Source organism: Coturnix japonica, chromosome 1 (assembly GCF_054131305.1).
Source record: "Coturnix japonica strain WE chromosome 1, WE-NBRP24, whole genome shotgun sequence".
NCBI lineage: Eukaryota > Metazoa > Chordata > Aves > Galliformes > Phasianidae > Coturnix > Coturnix japonica.
The window spans coordinates 103,890,950-103,904,532 of NC_140663.1; the positions used below are offsets into that span (position 1 = coordinate 103,890,950).

A 13,583-nucleotide genomic window follows, 5' to 3' on the forward strand; every position below is an offset into this window, starting at 1 on the left:
GTGAGACAAGAGCAAGCAGTTTCTGTTTGCATTTTGGGGTAGACTGGAGGTTCCATTGATATGCATTGTTAATCCTGTAACTCTTATGAAACCTTTCATCCTTTATCACTGTTGTCTGGGAGAAGCTGGGACCAATTAACTGATTAGAGGAACTCTTAAAGGAACAGGAATGTTTTGCTTGTAAGTGAATGGTATATAAGATGTATGTTGAACAAAATAATGACACATCATTCTGATGCTACAAGAAACTAATTGTATGGTCTTTGCTCCTTGTTCTTCATTAATGAAAAGTTATGGGTCAGTCTTCACAGTGCTCTTATCAGCTTTGGTTATTTTTCATAAACTTTTGACTATTCTTGTATTCTTTGTTTTACACTGAAATCTTAAACATTTTTGCTTGGCTTCTGTTTTGATCTCTCTTTTGTTATTTTTTTTTAAATGATTTATGTAACTAGAACAATGTTTATATTTCTATATACCTGATCTATGCATGTTTGTATCACAGTTAATATACTGTACCACAGCTATCTTATAACAGCACAGAAAAATAATTTTTGGATTTGCTGGTTAAAATTAAGGTTATTTATTAAAAGCTGTGGTACATTTATTAAAAGCTTGAAATATTGTCAGCCACTAATGTGAAAAATCCATAGATTCTTTTGATCAGTTTTCTTAAGTCTTGATCAGTAAACTCTGAAAGTTCCTGTAGTTCTCACTGACCTGTGGACCTGGTCATGTACTTTGTGTCTGCAGTGAGAGGAGGGGAGACAGTCTTGCCTCAGTACATGGTATTGACAGAAGAGCTAGTTCAGAAGTGGAGCTTCCAATGTCTATCAGAAGTTTACAGAAATTTGGAAAGAATTGTAAAAAGATAAAACCATAATTGTATTCCAGAGCTAGAAAAGAATGCTTTGGACAGGAGCAATTACTTTGAATTCTGTATGCTTCCAAAGCAGTAAAAGCAATAGCCCCTGTTGTATGTCAGTATTACATGAGACAAATAGTTTGTCTTTACTGTATGTGAAAGGAGGTCATCTAGGGAAAATGACATTAGCACATCACCTGAGGACAGTCTAATGCTCAGCCCAGTAGCATTTCATACAGAGGTCGTTAGGAAACCTTTGCTCTTGTTGAATTACAGCTTGAGAACTCATCCTCCTAAAGGTCCTCTTCAAGATGCACAGAATGTAACTTAGAATTCTTTGCAGAGTAAAAATTTTGGTTTGTAAGACCATATGCCACAGTGATTAATCACCATTGTCTTTGCATATGATGTTAAAAGGCTTTAGTAACTTCAGATCATAAGCAGTAGCCTAGGAAATAATTTAGTCCTTATATATAGCTCAGGTTAAAAGCAATTGACAGTAAAAAATTATGATGTTTATGTAAAAGGATAATGAATTTGTAGAAACTCATGTTATATAATCTTGAAATAAATTGCTTTTTTTTTCCTTAGCTGTGGATGTTACTAGATAATGAAATGAAAAGGATAAAATGTCAAGTGGTATTCAAATAATGGGTCCAGATTTTGAGCAACAGAGATGTAGCATCCTGAAACACCTCCATGCTTCACCAAACAGTTTGCCAGTTTTCTTGGATGCAGTATGTGCAGCAATGCTTTGACTGTCTTTCCCCAAGAACCAAATGGCTCTATCCCTCTATTTTCCATTTTCCATCCATTACCATAATCTCTTATTAATCAGGGAGTCATTCCCATTGTGCTGGTGCTAAAAGGAAGATGTGACCTTGAAGTTATGTGAGAAATATTGAGATGGCTGATGCTAAGAACGCAGTGATAGCAGTACAAAACAGAAGGCCACAAGTCTTTCCAAAGTAAACTGTACAGTAGAAGTTTCACTCATTATTGGGTGGCTGTAATAATAGGGTAATTTTTGGTTCTTATCACATGTGTCTTTTCTACTCTGTTTCCTTTCCCAAGAAAGCTCAAACTTTAATACAAATCACTGAAGATTAAGAAAGAGTTGTGACAATTTTTCAGCAGCATAAGCAGGTTTAATTAAGTTCCTGTACACAGTTGTTTTGTTATAGAACAGATTTTTTGGTAATCAAGTTGTTTAATTGACTCATTGCCTTTTTTTAAAATTTTTTTTATTTTTTTTTTTATTCAGTTGTGTTATGAGTAGATGTTTGCAGGTTTTGTATCTGATGTTTATGTTGGAATTGGGAAGGTTGTTTTTTATTTTTTTTTCATATGCTATCGTTTATGTAACTTCTAATGTAACAGGATGTAAATTCCATTTCTAACAGTAATTAGAAACAGTAAAAAGAATGTGCAACATAAATACACTATTTTTGATCATTTTAAATAACCTGATTTTGTTACATCTTAGGGCCTTAAAGAGTGGTGGGAGGCAAATGGATGAGGCCAGTCTCTTCTCAGTGTTGTTTAGTGATAGGGCAAGGAGCAATGGCCTAAAACTTGATCACAGGAGGCTCTGTACTAACACGTGGAAGAACTTCATTATGGCAAGGATGATGAAGCACTGGAACAGATTGCCCAGAGAGGTTGTGGAGTCTCATTTGGAGATATTCAAGAATAATCTGAATGTCTACCTGCGTGACTTATTGTAGGAAACTTGCTTTAGCAGGGGAATTGGACATGAAGATCTCTTGAGGTCCCTTCCTACCCCTGCTATTTTATGATTCTAATTAGAAATATATGCTCATTACCATACTCATCAGTAAATGCAGAATAACTAACAACTAAAAATTAAGTTTTAAAACATTATTTGACATACTTAATTCTGACTCTTTAATAGGAAATATATTTTTCAAGAATTTCCTTGTTGTGTTGTTTTATGCAGTCGTATCAGATAGCTAAATAAAAAATATCTATGCTGTATCATCTATAATATGAATTTTTTCATGTTAGTACTATTTCCTAACCACTTTATATACTTGAGAAATATGTTATTTGAAAATTTGCACTAACACTTTTTCATGACTTGTGGTCAACTTTATCTCCTGCTTTGTATGACTTGACTTTTAAATGTCTTGTGTACTTTCTCAGCAATAGTTTTAATCAGAGGGAACTTCTTTTTATTTACCAAAAGCAATTTCCTGAAGCTTTAAATCTATTCTTCTATAAAGTGTTATCAGTAATTCTGTTCTCATCCTAAAGTTCTATGGTCCTCATGCTATATAAATTTTCCAGTATCTGTTTTTTTTTATCAAGTTGGTTTTTTTTTTTTGTTTTTTTTTTTTAAATGCATAAAGTCTTAATCTTTTAAAGCATAATTACTTAGTTAATGTCCAAAACATGGATTTTGTTATATCTTCATTATACTGTTTATATTCTGAGACTTCACTCTAACTCCCTAGCATGTTAAGACCTTCAGAGTTCAGTTCTATGATTTAACAGGCAGCACCATAATTAAAATTTAATTACATTTGGTGGTCTTAATCATCCAGGATAGTGAGCCACAAATGGGATTAAAAGTGTAAAGGGTAACATTTCTTTTGTACTCTTCTTCTATACAAAGAACTGATTTAAAATATTGTTTCTGTTTCAAATTGTGTTTTTGAAAAATGGTGAAATAAGGTCTTTATAATTTTCACAGGAGCTGCATTATTGAATATATATAAATATTTGTAGAAAGTTGTTTTGGGCTTCTAGAAGAAAGTATAAAATATTAAACTGGATGATTTTCTTTTTTGTTTAATACCTGCAGCAGTGTATTCAATGGAGAACAATTGTATTTGCTAGTGTTTTTAATGTATTGTGAAACACATGGAAATCCTTTTTCTTATGCTGGTGTTTGAATAAGCTTAATGCTGCGGTGAAGAAAGTTATTAGTCCTCAGAAAATGTAACAGAGGCATCCTCCGCCTTGATCCATGTTCAGAATTTAGTACTGTCCTCCAAAAGATTCAGTGAAACCCAGAATCTGCCTAGGAGAAGAATTTGTGGATAGAAAGGGAAGGCTTCACTCTCACTTGACAAATGAATCCTTTAGGGCTGAGGATGCTGATACATGATTAAGGTTTTTACCACTGAGCTCTAACAAATTCTTACGTGATTGTCAGTGTCAGGGCTTATCTTTGTCTTTGCAGTCACTGTTACTTTTGTGAGACATAGAAAGCGCTGCTTCTCTAAAGACAGTAATAAATCTCTTGTTCTGTGCCCATTTCTCATCACCACTAGACCTCAGAGAAGACTATTAGATGATTTAAGAAAACACATTAGCTTTACTTTCTTTCTTAAGATATATGAAGGAAACTTTTTGGATGGATTCCAGTTGCCTATTGACATAGTTTACTGTGCAGCCTGCTTTTTTCTATACCTTTCACAAGTATTCTTGACAAATGTAAAGGGGCAATGTTCATTAAAAAACTAATGAGCAAACAAACACAAAACCCAACACAAGAATCTTTGTTTTACTTCATTGTGGTGTCACTTGCCAATTCTGAATTTGATACGTGAGCGTGACTGCTGAATATTTGTGATAAGATTTAGCAAATGGCAGTGTCAATGGTTGTTGGCAGTGATATTTTCAATTTTTAAATCAATTAAGAAAATTTATTTTGTTTTTCCAACATTATCTTGACTTTGTTATTGATTGTGTGTATTTAACTGTTTGATTACATCTATAAAAATGTACTGCATTTATGTGGGAAAAAGAATCAATAGTCAGTGGGCTTCTTGGATATTCTTCATCCCACGTGTTTAGATGAAGCTAAGAAAATAACAGCAAATGAGTATACACAATGATAGCAAAAATTTCACAGAATCACAGAATTGTAGGGGTTGGAAGGGACCTCTAGAGATCATTGATTTCATTCCGAAATCAAATTTCAGAGCGTGTAAGTATTAATTAAAATACATAGAAGAGTGATTGCTTTTTCAAGGCTACTGGGTAGACCTGATCAGGTCAGATGACCTGATACATAAGTAAATGTCAAAAGAGTGTAGTCTCTTCAATATTATATATTGGTTATTCAACCTTACAAGAGTCAATACTTGCAAATTCAGTCTTAAAGTTAATGTAGCCAATTCCTTGTGACATGCACAGTGTCAGAGGCTGACTTAAGTTTATTGTAAAATAGAGCTTTTACTTTTAGAACAGATATTGCTCAATGAAAGCTAATCCGTGATACAGGTAGTTCTTTAACTGCTGAAGGCATGCAGTTTCCTACCTTCAGAAACTATTCCAACTGATGTGATATGAAAGAATAGTATTTCTCTTCTTTTTTTGTCCCTCCTCCCACAGTTTGTGATAGGATTAAATGCGAATAAATCCACAGAATACTGTTTTTACTAAACTGTAGCATATGTTTTTCCTCAATGTCCATAAGAAGCGTCATTATTTTTCTTTGAACTGTTCTTTGGCTAACACAGAAGGTTAACTTTGAGTTCAGGCCAGGCAGACATAAAATGAGCTATAGCCAGAAGACACAGGTGTTACTTATTCCAGATGGTTATTAGATTGTCTTTTGTACCAAGTAAATGGCATAAGATGCCAGGCAGTTGTCAAAGAACAAGACCAACACCTACGTGCTGTAAATTAGTTTTTCTAGAATGCGTGGTCATGTTACGTGCCCAAAGTTCTATTTTTGTAAGTGACTCTGTTTTGACATCTGTTCCATATTCAAATTCAAGTCCAATTCATAATCAAGTAAATGTTTCCTATGGGCATTTGTCTAGCACAAGTCTATAAAAATAAACTTCTCATGATCTGTATTATCTTTTTAGAAGTCCATTGCATGTAGCTCAATTGACCATTACATAGATGGTGAATCTTCCCTGCCCTTCTCAGCACAAGAATGTTCAAGCTGTTGCTCCTTCTCAACATTTCTTCATTGTCAGACAAAAGACAGCTATGGGAAGAGTGCTCTGCTTCACCAGCTGAAGTAAGAGAACCTAAGATTGGAGCTCAAACTGAGAATGAAGGCTCCATGACTGCAGGAAATTAAGTAGGACACTCAGAAGAGTAAGAGAGTCCAAAGCTTGTGGTTCAAGAGCTATTTGGCTATTTCATGTGAAATCTGTCCCCATAAAAAAATAAATATCTTCTTTTGAGAGGGAAAATGTACCAGAAACTTGTATTGTTGGCTTGATTTTTCACTGTCAGAGAAATGCTTCCCTTTCATTGTCAGAGGAGTGACTGCTTCAGTTCAATTCTATGGATACAGGCTCTGCTTCCTCTTACACTGAAATGAGGCAAGTGCTGCTGGCCTTTGCTTATTGTTTCTACTTTAGCCTCAGAATTTATTAGTCCAATTGTGATCCTGTGGATTACTTAAATCTTTGAACTACATAGTTCCTAATTAATTTTAGCAGTGTATTTTACAGGACCGAGTAAGAGGAAAATGTGTTAAGACTTTTAAGTCCAGTTTACTTGATGACATTTAAAATTTGCATGATTTTTTTTCCCCCCAGGAAAGAAAACACCTTCATTTATAAATCATAGACATGTGGTTTCTGTAATCACTTTGATGCAGAGATTGTCTCACTTTGGAAACCCTGTCTCATTGCACAAGATGCTTGCTTTGTTAAATAAACATGATCAAAGGACTTTCCATTTCATTGATCATTTCAAGGAATCAAGTAACTTATTATTCAATGTTATTTTTTATGAACAAAAAACAAATATTTTGACAAAAGTAACAACAAATTAAATATTAAAATGTGGAACAGAATGATTGTTTTTTAATTTTTCAATAGCAGGCATTACTGTTGAAACTTCAATGAAAGACAAAGTTCAGTTCAACAGAGCTAAGGAGACCCCTGATAGTAATAAAAATTTCCATTTAGTGCACAGAGAATGTAACGAAGAAGTATTTTGCAGCTTCCAATACACTGTGTTACTTTTCTTTAGATATGTTTCCATTTCACTTTATCTTGAAATGCGCATATTTGAAAAGGGCATTTGAAATTTGAAGTATGCATTTTGTTTCGATGTCCTAAAATAATTCTTGTAGAAGGAAATTCTACATGAACTCAAGAATGGACACTTGTACTTTTTGCATAACTGGCAGTCTCAGGTCAGCTTCACTGGAAGATAGCCAGTGGGGATAATAGTTTGGTGACAAGGTGGAATTAAAGGTAATAATTCAAAAATTACCAGATCATTAATCTTGTCTTTAAAAGAGAACAAACTAATTTATTTCATAGAGGGTTAAACCTGTGGTGCAATTTTTAATCTTTTTGATAGCCAAGTAATGTGAAAAGATTAATAACATCATTCAGTATGATTCGTCTCTTGAAATTCTGCTATTCTTGTGTAAAAAAACTGAAGTACAGAAGACACGAGGCAAGTAGAAAGCTTCAGTTTGCTCTTCATTGCAGGGAGGGAGAACTGAATTTATGAGGAAAACTACTTCATGAAAGGAAACGAGCAGCATTGCAAATGAAGATAGATTGCGCTTTCAAAATTCAGTGGTTGTCTTTGAAGATCATGTACAGTTATCTTATATAACATCAGAAAATAAGCCATAATAAAGGACTAAAGAAAACCACAAGGATTTGTCAGGTGTTCTCCTGCATGGAGAAATGAATTGTTTATAGAGTTTTATCTGTGAGGTTCCATTGTGTCGTTACATTCTCTCAGACATTATCTTTTCCAACAAGGGCTTTTGGCATTTGGGTTTTTTTTTTGGTTTTTTTTTTTTTTTTTTTAATCTGGAAAATGCTGAAAATAAATGATCTTTGTTAAATATAAAACAGTGAAGTTGTTACTAACTGATAACTTGGACACTCGTCAGTTTTTGGAAACCCAGACTTTCAATCCAAAACTGAGCGTAGGAAATGTCTAATAGGAAGCTCTCGTAAGAACAACTAAACTTAGCAGGATTCCCATTACTGTTGAGGCTACCAAATAAGGTCTGTTTCTCTCCAGTATCTCTCCTGGCAATTGTTGATTCAAGTATTCAGTAGTATCTGGTATTCTTTCTTGGTATCTACAAAAGTTTTCATGCAATAAACTTTTCTACAAAATCTGTTAGCTTTAATAAATATTTACAAAAGCCTTGTGGACAGGTAAAGAAAATAGAAAATGGTGTTTGAATGTTTAAATATACCTTTATTTGAGGAAAATGCAAGTTCTGGATATGCTTACATGACGATATTTATAAAATCCCATTGTTCATTTCAAATTATTGTATGTACTACTAGGGGGAATCTTCTACCATTTGCTGGAACCCTTCCCAAATCCTGTGTGTAAAATACATGTTTTATAACATTACACTTTATTGTTTTGTTTGTTTTTAGGTAGATCTGATGCAGTTGAGCTTCCTATTAAATTCATTCCTCCGGGTGTTGGTTGCTACCCGTGTCAGATTCTCCTGAAGTCCTCATGGGATTTTCGTGTTTATGTGCTCAAATGCATAGTGACTGCAGATGGTGTGGAAGCAGAGATTGAATTCCTAACTCCAGCTTACCAGGAAGTGATTCAGAACATTCCAATAGTAAGTTCACTTTACTGCCACAAACTAAATTAAGATTCAGGAGCTTAAAAAGTGAATTCTTGATCAATACAGTTAAAATTCAATATTGCAAAATCCACAAAAGCATGTATATATTGACTTTGAGTATTATTAATTGAAGTCCATATTGGACATAATATAGAGCTTATTGTGAAAATCTGACAGTTTCTTAGGGCAAAGCTACCAAGTGAAACTTTGAGGATGCATTAAGGGAGGGTCGGGCTGGGTGTTAGGAAAATTTTATTCAACAGAGGATGGTTGGGCCCTGGAACAGACTCTCCAGGGCAATGGTCATGTCTCCAAACTGCCAGATTTCAAGGAGTGTTCAAAGGCTGATGACCTGCTAGTTTTAGAACTATTCAGGCTTGTTTTTTAAAGGATAAAGTTGTTCCTGATGTTGGAGGAAAAAATGCATGAGAAGAAAAATGTCTTCCTTTTCTCACATTTTGTCTTCACCATGAGGATACTGATATAAATTACTTTCTTACTTTCATGCTTTTTACCACAGATATTGTAATTGTTATTATTAGAGAACTGGAAATCACAAAGATAGAAGTATTTGGAAAAACCAAGGCACTGTATGAATCTCCAATTTCCAAACAGGCATTAGCGCTCAACTACAATGAAATTTACCTGTTAACAACTAAGTAACTGTGGTCTTATATATTAATACAAGCCTAGATGTGTGGCGTTGCAGATCTCATGCCACTCTAGGAAGTTAGCTCGCTCTGATGACCATAGTTGATGGTATATATTTATTTCTAAGGCTGAGTTAGCTGAGTTTAAGAGACTTTCAAAGATGAAAGCCAGAATTGGAATGGGAATAGTCTCAGTTCTCCAAAATTCAAATCTAACTGGCATTTATCTTCATTTTGTGTCAAAGGATTATTTCCTTTTTTTGTAGAATAGACCAATCTTCTGTGTTTTCTCAAGGCTGATATTAGCTCTTGAGTTTAGTTTATATTCTCCTTTTCAGATTTTTTTTTTTAAATTCCTTTTTTTCAGATTCTTGGTTTTACATAGTCCACAAACATATATTACACTTTATTATCTCACTTCCTCCCATAATTAAGCAGTCTTGTGATATGTCTATATGCAAGACAAAACATGTTCCTTAAACATGGTCTCATACTACCTAGCATAACCATTCTTTAAAATAGATCAGTCTCTTGAAAGACCGGTTTCTGAGAACACAGGACTGTAAATACTCCTTTGGGAGACAGTAATTAGAAAGTGAGGCTGGTCCCATAATACAGTAAGTGGCAAAATGAGGCAATATTTGCTAGTACTCCACATTAACACTTTTAAGAGATTTGCTAGTGTTTTCCACGGATGCAAAAGAAAAAATTTTGGCAGCATTAAGCAGGACCGTAAAGATAGAGGTAAATGTTTTTAATGTTGCTTATAAATTCCATCTTAACCATTGGCTATATCCTGAATTTTTATCTAATGAGGCTTGCTGACAGTATTGATATTGATAGTATTGCTAGTAACTGTTTTCCTGGAACAAGGGATTTAAAAGGTGCTCTGTTCCAGTGGTTCAGGAAAGAAAGTTCTGATTTGATTATAACTGAGAGTAAAGGCTGAAATGCGTATTAAGAACTTTAAAAGCATAATCTAATTTATGTCTTTACTTTGATTTCAGAGAAACATGTCTAGCCAGGACTGGAAACTTGAAGCAGTTTTGGAAGGACAGGGCTTTTCTGGCCCTCCTTCAATAAATGTGGGTCCAGGTGAAATAGCTCTGTATCCTCTCACGTTCAAGCCAATTGCTAAGTGCTTAACAATGGTAAGAAGGAAATGAGTTTGAAAGCATTTAAAAAGAAAGCTTTTACAATAAAATTTATGCCAGACTCCAACTTATGAAAGTGCTTAATCAACTGCTAGCATTAAACATCTGCTTAAGGTGTTTTGTGAATTAGTCAGAAATTAAGATGTGCTATTGGCTGAAGGAAAAAACCTGAAGGATATAACTTTACCAAACTTAAGGTAGATAGACGTCCCCTTTGTCCCTTATTGTTTGTTCCTTTATTTATTCCGTTATCAGACTTTCAGTGAATTGACTAATAATCCCATAGAGATTTTGACTTCTGACCATAAAATGTACACTGTGTTAATCTTAACTTAAAGACATACTTTAAATTTTATTTCACCACCTAGATACTGAACTAATAGTACTGAGCATTTTTTGTTACAACGCAGGTGAAATTTGTTGATAGTACACACTGTTGTATCATAAAATGCATTATAATAAGAAGTATAATTAGAAGTAGCTTTTGCCATTGTAGTACTTACTATTCTGAATGCTAAAACTGAAGAGGGGAAAACTGTATATGTACTGTATAATCAACAAGTATACAGAGAAGTTAGGCTGGTCTTTGGAGAGCATGTAGCAGGTAGGATTATCACATTAAAAAGGATAATCAAAAGCAAATGGAAAACGTAAATCAGTATTGTAAGCTCACAAGAAAACTCCAAGAGGAGTAAACTCTAGAAAGAGATCCTTCCCCTGTGGCAGTCAGCCCTTAAATGGAGTCTAGGAGAGGTGCAGCCAGGTTCCACCCCTTCCAGTCACACAGGTGAATTGCCTTCACCTGTATTCCCACAGCTGACTCATTGCTCACCTCTGGTGGTAAAGCAGAGGTTCAGGCCATGATTCAACAGTTCCCATACAGTTACCTTTAAAAAGAAGCCATGTACATACTTCTTTTTACCTATATGATAGCTGAAAGTTTGACTGCAGGATGCAATTTATATCTATGGATTGCTAGAGACAAAAGCGATTTTTTCCATGAAAGATTAGTAAGCCATCTGCATGACTTACCTACGGAATGTAATGCCTTTTGGTAATCCAATATCTTGAAACTATTAAAATCCAAAAGCCCTGAGTCTTTTGATGATCAATAATTGCTAAGGAAGTTTTAGCTGAAGGGCAGATTAGATGATTGAGAAAATTTATGTTTCATGTGAGGAATGGGAATGGATGAGAACATATTTTCTTGGCTATTATATTTGTTTTCTAGGAAGAAGCCAAGAAGTATAAAATCTAGTATTACAAAGGCATTATTTTGTTAAAGTTAATAATTTAGAGAAATTAAAAAGAAAAGCTTTGTTTCTTCAGTTTTCTTCTGTTTAACATAATAATTTACATAAGAGGTAGGAAACTCATCTGGAATCTTTCCTGTAAGTTTGCCATGTTGCCTGGATTTGATAATAATACACTGAAGCAGTTCATTTGGTTGCCAAATGAGACTTTTACTGTGCTGAAACTTTTATTCTTTCTTCATCATAGGGAAGACTTATTCTTCAAAATACTACAGCTGGCATTGAAAGCATCTTTAACCTTAAGGGAATTGGTAAGAAACCTTTGGCACAGGATCATATTGTAATAGATTGCCAAGTGAAAGAAGTTATTCGGCGACTACTGTGGGTGCCCAATTATACTAAGAAGAGGTTAACATACAAGGTAAACTTTTGCAACTGTTTTTCTATCTATAGGCCTAAAAGTTATGTGTTACAGTAGTCAATGTTATTGCCATTGCTGGTATGCTATTAATATTCATGTATCCATGTTTGTATCCAAATATATCTGAAATAACACTGTTCATTAACTAGTCATTCCTTGTCCACTAGTTTGAAACCAGTGGCCAATTTCATTTGTTTCCAAATCAGAAAATGGGTTTGAGAATACAGCATTTGTAAAGTCTTTATGAAGCGTTGAAATCTTACAGGAATTGCCAAAATTATTATCCATCTATGGGAAAGTTTGGCAGTATGCACTCACTGTTTGTCTTTTCCTAGTAGCTTGCTGGCCTGGCCAGTCAGTGGTTGCAGCTCCTAGAAACATTATTGCAATTAGTGTCATTTGCCAAATGTTGTTTCAGGGATGCTGGAGGAAGCTGGGAATACTTTGTGCATTTTCTGATGGGAAAGGAAATTAGAAGGAAATAAATAACTGGAATTGTTGAAGGGTAGTGGGTCATGGAGAAGATGGAACAGGAGGTGCTTGCTGAGCTGTTTGTGATTTTCAGAGGAGGAACATAACATATAAATACTTAAAAAATACTTTTTTTTTTTTTAGTGTTTTTCATTAAAAAAGACTTTTTTTTTTTTTGGTATGTTTTATATGTTATATGTCAGTATGTTTAATCTGAAGTTGAGGAAAATGTATCAGTAGTTTTCCTTACCTTTCCCCCGTGTGTGTGTCTAGGACACCATGTCATATGTCAGCAGAGGCAGAGTGTACATAAGGTCAAAAGAAAAAAGATGGCTTCCACTTTACTTCTGAGCTGCAGAAAAGGTTCTCTAGCAGAGAAAATCTTGGATGTTAGTCAACAAAAACATGGGGAAATTTTTGGGAAAACTATATACTCTGTTTATGTATTATTTTCATATATAAGCATATACTTTTGTATTTTATATTTTTAAGGTGGAGAGAAAGGTTAGAATGTAATCTCATAGATAAATTTGACTAGGTAACTAATGCAGACTTGTGAAATGAATGATCTTCTGTTCTCTGTCTTTTTGCCAGTATATAAAACTACTACTTTACTTCAATTTGCAGTTATTAGTAGAGAGCATTCTTCACCTTATCCATGTATGTATCAGTGGCAGTGTTCTATTGATCTGATGCGAGTTCATGACACAGTGAAATCCTTTTTCAAACTTTCTACTGTCTCCAATTTTGCACTATTAAAGGAGCAATTAGAATCACAGAGAGGCTTGATCTGGGAGAGACCTTAGAGATCACCTCTTACTCTGAATCTTCAGATTATGAAACTGATTAACTTAAATTTACATTAAAAAAAAATGGAGGTTCAGGGTACTATTTTTTGGCATGGTATGAAATATATCTTTTGTGCATCACCAGCTTTGACATTTTTCAAGAACTTTAGCTATTTAGATGTGAATGAGTTTATATTCCTAATACATTTGTACTTTTTTCTCCAAAAGAAGTAAAGGTTTTTGAAAGTTGGCAGCACTATGCCCTCTGCTTTTCCATTTTTGTGAACTCAGTGTTTTCTGTGCCAGTGAGACACTCACATATCAAACTTGAAGTGAATGCATAAAAATTATTCACTGTGTGTCTTTTTCAGAAACACAGCATTAAACTGTTTTATGACTATTGTAGATATTTTA

The 13,583-nt window shown here is 34.3% G+C and overlaps 1 protein-coding gene across 1 annotated transcript in view; it reads left to right on the plus strand.

Moving 5' to 3' along the window:
- The window catches only part of CFAP47 (cilia and flagella associated protein 47), a 227,488-nt gene that overhangs the window by 102,117 nt on the left and 111,788 nt on the right, over positions 1-13,583 (plus strand). The window contains exons 46-48 of the mRNA XM_015884388.3: positions 8,230-8,426; positions 10,090-10,233; positions 11,737-11,910. Of these exons, the coding sequence (XP_015739874.2) occupies positions 8,230-8,426; positions 10,090-10,233; positions 11,737-11,910 (515 nt within the window). The remainder of the gene's footprint in view (positions 1-8,229; positions 8,427-10,089; positions 10,234-11,736; positions 11,911-13,583) is intronic.